The sequence below is a fragment of the Austrofundulus limnaeus genome, unplaced genomic scaffold, assembly GCF_001266775.1.
Source record: "Austrofundulus limnaeus strain Quisiro unplaced genomic scaffold, Austrofundulus_limnaeus-1.0 Scaffold32, whole genome shotgun sequence".
NCBI lineage: Eukaryota > Metazoa > Chordata > Actinopteri > Cyprinodontiformes > Rivulidae > Austrofundulus > Austrofundulus limnaeus.
In genome coordinates this window covers 884,662-890,464 of record NW_013952434.1, presented here as the reverse complement: position 1 = coordinate 890,464, position 5,803 = coordinate 884,662, and the positions used below count along the sequence as shown (strand labels likewise).

Sequence of the window (5,803 nt, the reverse complement as noted above, 5' to 3'; positions counted from 1 at the left end):
CTCCCCCTCCACCACCCTCCGGTTTCGGGGAGCCCCCACCTCCACCTAGCTTTGGTGCCCCGCCGCCTCCACCGCCTCCTTCCTCTGGCATGTCATATCCCTCTCCCCCTGCTCCCCCTCCTCCACCCGATATGTCTGCAGCCGTCCCCCCGCCGCCTCCCATCGCTTCGGGTGGCGGGCCGCCGCCGCCTCCTCCACCTCCTCCGCCCCCAGGGCCACCACCTCCTCCTTCTTTTGACAATCCCAGCGCCCCACCTCCTCCCCCCAGTGGTGGAGTGGCACCCAGCTCTGCTCCCAAACCTCAACCAGCTCCACCCAGCGATGGTCGCAGTGACCTCCTGCAGGCCATTCGGCAAGGTAAGACTCCAAAATATAAATACAGACGTCCTCCTTTCACACTGCAGGGACGATCCATTGAGCTAATCGTGTTTAATTATGCTGTTTGAGTTAATGCATGGGATGCAAATAAAGACTGATCAAAACACTTTAGTCTAATGAGCCGTGGCTCATGGTCTCAGAKGAAGACTGACACCAACAAGCCCCACTTGACAGCAGGGTCCAGTGTTAGTTATGCATATTATGTCAATTATAAAAAACTAGTCGACACAGAATTTTATTATCAACGATTTATATTATTTACCCATGTACATGTTAATTTGTAGCTGCATCACTTCTGTTGTCTGTRGTTGCTTTGTTTACTAATGAAGAGGTGCCGGCCTACAAACCACAGAAGAAGCTGCAGTGGGCACCTCAACGAGCAATAATAACAGTGGAGCGGAAGGACAGTTAGTCAAAGAGGGGAAAAAAACCAAGACATAATAGTTKRTTACATYTTACYAAAAATMAACCAAAGAAAGTGAAATGCAGAATTGATTATTCCATGGCAGCACAGCGGCAGTAAAAACATAAACACCTRRACTGCTAACATGCTGGAATCTTGATGATGTCCTCTCCAGATGGGTGTGTTTCAGAAAGTCAGCTTGTTTGTCAGGTTGAAGCCTCAGATCTTATTTTTGTGCTGTAGCCAACTGTCTTATAGGTTTTGTTAGTTTCCTTTTCAGAAGAAAACAGTGTCTTTTGGAAGCAGAGCTATCATTTATGTTAACGTTAGCTTAGCTAATGCAATAAGTGCAATGACAGCAACTCTCTGAATTATGGTAATAATCCATCCTGTCTCATCTTCTCCCATGTCTTTGCGTTGAAGTCTTATAGATAAACTTTATTGTCTGTCCCAATGGTGACAGAAATTCTTCCCAGTGCTCCATGTTAAAACACACACATTCAAGAGAAGAGAAAACAGACAAGCAAGGACACAACAAGTATTAATAAAACCCATATTTATACAAAACAACCAAGGTAAAACAGTCCTTAAAAGGGAATAATGTAACCATTCAGCCTTGTTTATTAGGGTTTTATATATATTTATAGTAGAAGGGACAAATGAGTTTTTACAAAAGTTTTTCTTGGCCAGGGGAACTTTATAATGTCTCCCAGAGGGTGGGAGCTGGATAAAGCAGTGAAGGGAATGTGACTGGACCTCTGTGATCTGATTTGAACTTTCATACTGCCAGAGCCAACAAGATTTCAAACAGGATGGATTAGTTTTTACTTTTATGCACCTGAAGGTCACTTTAACCAAAGTTATTSTTTGATTTATTTTGAACTTCCAAATCTACTTCCACACTCTGCAGGGTCCCTATTGTAGTAACTTTAATATTATTCATCCTAACTAAATTAGTAGATGTTTTTATTTTAAAATATAACAAGGACACTTAAAATGATAAAGACCTAACTATTGCTTGTAATGACAGTTTTTGTATACATGTAGGTATTCATTAATTTTATTAATTAATTAATTGGCTAAGAACACCTTCAGATTTTTCTTATAAAGTGTGTAATTTCTGCTGCACGCTCCGTCTAATAACCAACCTCTCTCTCAGGTTTCAACCTGCGTAAGGTGGAAGCACAACGGGAGCAGGAGAAGAGCGATCACTTTGGCAACGACGTGGCCGCCATCTTGTCTCGTCGTATCGCCGTGGAGTGCAGCGACAGCGAGGACGACTCCTCGGAGTTTGACGACGACGACTGGTCCGAGTGATCGCCCTCTGTTTTCATCGTCACTACTACCATCCTCCCTTAGTCTTTATCAACATCTGCGCGTTACAAAGCACAGGTAGTACGAAGAGTATTGTAGTGTTTTGAGATCACATTCCTCGACCAGTTTATTTCCATTTATTCAAACTTACTCATCGGGTGCAAAGGTCCAAAGAATGAGTGTCTGCTTCTTGTTTACCTTCACTTTTCTGGGCAACACACAGCTGTTGATCTAACAGTATTATATGTGATGTGGTGCCTTTTTATCTATCGAGCATCTGCTTCAACACATCGACTCCATCTTTGTTTTAGTGCCTGGGATCAGAAGGTGTCGCGCTTTAGGCCAAACTAAAAGATTATGTAATCAATTCAAAGTTTACATTTTAATTGTAATTACCAAAGTTAATTATATCACTTGTTCTGAGGTCCTCTAGTTTGTCTTTTCTTTTCTTAACTTGTTGTGGTGCCCATAGGAACAAATTATTTGTCATAGCTCATTAATAAGCTGTTAAATTAATGATTCATTATAATAGAAGAGGTGCTGATTTAAATCTGACACCAAAAATGTTCAAGAATGCCACGATGCTGAACTTATGCAAACATTTTCCCTTAATTCTAAATATTTTCTAATATATTTTAGCCATGTTGTGATTTTTCCCAAATTTGTTTTTATGTGTATATGTGGGGATGAAGGAGGTTGTTTTGCTTTCTTCAGTAATGAAAAACGAGGAATTCTGTTGCCTCATGTGCCTTTTTCTACTGCTTTTCAGTGCCTGTGCCTTATTATTACTGGTCCTGAGTAAAATAACTGCTTCATTTGATAAATTAAGTGCCTTTTATCTGCCAGTTTTACAGCACAATCACAGCATGCTTAGCCAATTTTTTTTCTTTTTTTTTAGGTTTCCTAATGATTTATTTCAATAAATATTATGCGAAACTGAAATGGTTTAAAGTTCTTTGAGAATGTGGGGATAGATTTTTCTGCTAAAATGCATGAAATAACGTGTTTTGAAGTCCATGACTCATCCTGTTTACATGAGTGGTGGACACTTTTTTTTCCTTTACAGAGCTGATAAGTGTTGGGGGAGTTTGAAGTTCAGAGTGAGAGAAACATCTTACGTAATCCCTGAATCCCCACGATGTTGTGATATTTTTCTCCCTCAATCTGCTGGGTATTTTTAATACACGCCAAATAATTTAGAGTGGTCTAAAAAGTGAGAGAAGACAAACGCACTAAAAGCCTCGGCAGCAGTGAAGAGAACAGTCTTGACATCATACGGTGTAAAAAAAGAGCTCATTTATTATTCATCAGTATAAAATATTCATCCATTTCAAAAATGTTGTGCAGCCCAAAAAAGAAAAAGAATGAAATAACATATGGTCAGTACTTTTTCAAAGTGCTTTTATCAGCATGTGCAAAATATATTCCCACAGATTTACAACATTTTTGTTCTCCGGAAATTCAAGTAAATRAAACTGGGCTTTGGATCACATCTGTTAGGCCTTCGATTTAAAACCCAGTGCTTCTCCCCTTAAAGTGCTCGTTAATCCAAACCTGTAGCATCGCTGTGATTGCTTTCATTGTAAGGGATCCATCGGAGCTACAGTCGACTGAGGCACGATGTAAACACCGGACAGTACGTTTAGTCCCAACTTGGCGGGCAGCAAGGACAGTTCAGTACATTCTGCTTTTGGAGGACTTAATCTCTGAAAAATGCTGCTTGTGTGTGGGAGGGTGCGTGTCTTTTGGCACATAAACAGTGATATGTTTGGCATGGATTGTGTGTTGCCTCCACGGCAGGGGCGTTAAGGCGGTCTACACGTCGACGGGGTGGTGAGTGTGCGTGCTGCGTGAGCATCTGTGAGGGCAGCAGGCGTGGAGGAGCACCTTGCGAATGTCTTTGTTTCTCAGGCTGTAGAGGATGGGGTTGAGCAGGGAGCTGCCTGCAGCTGGCACCAGGGTGGCATAGGTGTACAGAGGCGGGCTGGACGCGTCGCCCAACAGCCCCCAGAGGGAGAAAGGCATCCAGCAGCCCACAAACACGCTCAGGACCACGATCAACCGRGAGAAACCCTTTCCGCTGCCGTGTTTGCTTGCATATTGGTTGCTGGTGGGAAGGAAGTGCCTCTGGGTGGCGATGGCGTGGGCGTGTCGCCTTGCCACGCGACAGATCCCAGCGTACAGTTGCAAGGTTATCATGACTATAATAAGAAACCCCCCACAAAGCAGTGATAGATATGTCCGGGTCAAAGGTCGTGCTACAGAACAGGAGTTCGGCTCCTCGAGGCAGTGCCACCCCATCGCCGGTCCCGCGCCGATGACGCAGGCCGCCGCCCAGACGAGCAGCAGGAGGGAGGCGGCGCGGCGACGCGATTGGCCCGAGCCGTAGGTGAGGGCGTGGCTCAGAGACAGGTACCTGTCCAGGGCGACGCCCATGAGGCTGCAGAGCGAGGCGGTCAGAGAGGTCACCAGCAGTCCCGAGGTCAGCAGCTCCGACCGGTCGCTGGGCTCCACGCAGAAGCTGAAGAGGAAGTGCAGGATGAGCGCCACGCCCGCCAGGAGGTCGGCCAGCCCGAGGCTGGCGAGCAGCAAGAAGACCGGCGCCCGAAGAGACGGCGTGGCCAAGATGGTGGTGATGACAACGGCGTTCTCGGCGGCGATGAGAGTTCCCGAAACACACAGGGCCACGCCCCAAACGGTGAGAGGCAGGACTTTAGGGGGGGACAAGCTTTCCTGTTGATCCAGTGGAAAGAGAGGGTCCAGACCGGAGGACTCCTCCCAGCCCAGGTCTGAGGCATTCAGGGTCATGGTTTGTTCACAGTAGCACCAGTAAAACCTAAGAAATGAAAGAGAAAGGTGATGTCATGAGTCATTACTTCATTTTATCCAATAATTGAGTACAGCAAGTTTAAAGGTGGGCATTGTCCTCACTGGCCCCCCTCTTAGTGATGCCTCTGAAGTCGTGCTCAATCCAGCAGAAAATTCCTGCACTTTTAAAAGGCAACAAATCACTGTAAATCCAGACTTTATATCCTCTCGAATTTGATTAAATTGGAGTGTTGTGTCCCACTTCTGAATCATTTTAGTCTGGAAAAATCTGAGTTTTTATTCGTGAAAAGACAAGAGGTTTTGTCAACACGACATTTTTTTAAGATGGGAAGTGGATTGCAATTACGGGAAATAATTCCACTTTTAACAGGATGCAAAGTAAAAATATAAATGGAGCAAAATAGCACATTATAACAGTAGTGCTTTATAAATAATTCATTATTTGTCCGTTAATACATTTTAAAAAGAACAGGCGGTTCCAGGTGTCATCTTCCATCCTTTCAGTCTCACAGATGAAGGAGGAGGAGGAGGAGGTATTTCCCACGTCCTTTTGGTAAAACCCCTCTGTTGTATAAGAATTACTGGTCCTCTGCACCACAGAGGAACATGTTATTAGCCAGGCAATAAATCATTTAAAGGCTCACCTTTTCAACACGTCCTCTGCAGGAGTCCGGCGGTTCTCTTCTCTGATCCGCTAACAGGGCTGAGAAGAAGCTGCTGCAGTTGCGGGTTTACAAAGATCCAGACCCGGTCCTCTGGTCCTCATCAAGCTTGAGCCAAAATCCCGCCTGGCGTGGATCGCATCTCCGTCGTCCTTTTTTCTCTCCGTCCCTTCCGTCTCCCCGGAGCGCTCGCGAGCGGCAGAATGGATGCTCCGGC

General features: G+C 45.0%; 2 protein-coding genes across 2 annotated transcripts in view; one reads left to right on the top strand and one right to left on the bottom strand.

Annotated features, from left to right (window-relative positions):
• Nucleotides 1-2,750, top strand: part of wasf2 (WASP family member 2) — a 9,535-nt gene extending 6,785 nt beyond the window's left edge. The window contains exons 9-10 of the mRNA XM_014005678.1: nt 1-357; nt 1,941-2,750. Coding sequence (XP_013861132.1) covers nt 1-357; nt 1,941-2,098 — 515 coding nt within the window. The 3' untranslated portion in view covers nt 2,099-2,750. The remainder of the gene's footprint in view (nt 358-1,940) is intronic.
• An 84-nt stretch (nt 2,751-2,834) lies between these two features.
• On the bottom strand, nt 2,835-5,803 carry gpr3 (G protein-coupled receptor 3). Its single transcript, XM_014005679.1, has 2 exons — nt 5,569-5,803; nt 2,835-4,931 (listed from the first exon to the last, which is right to left on the bottom strand). The coding sequence occupies exon 2, from the start codon at nt 4,901-4,903 to the stop codon at nt 3,911-3,913; it is 993 nt and encodes a 330-aa protein (XP_013861133.1). The 5' UTR covers nt 4,904-4,931; nt 5,569-5,803; the 3' UTR covers nt 2,835-3,910.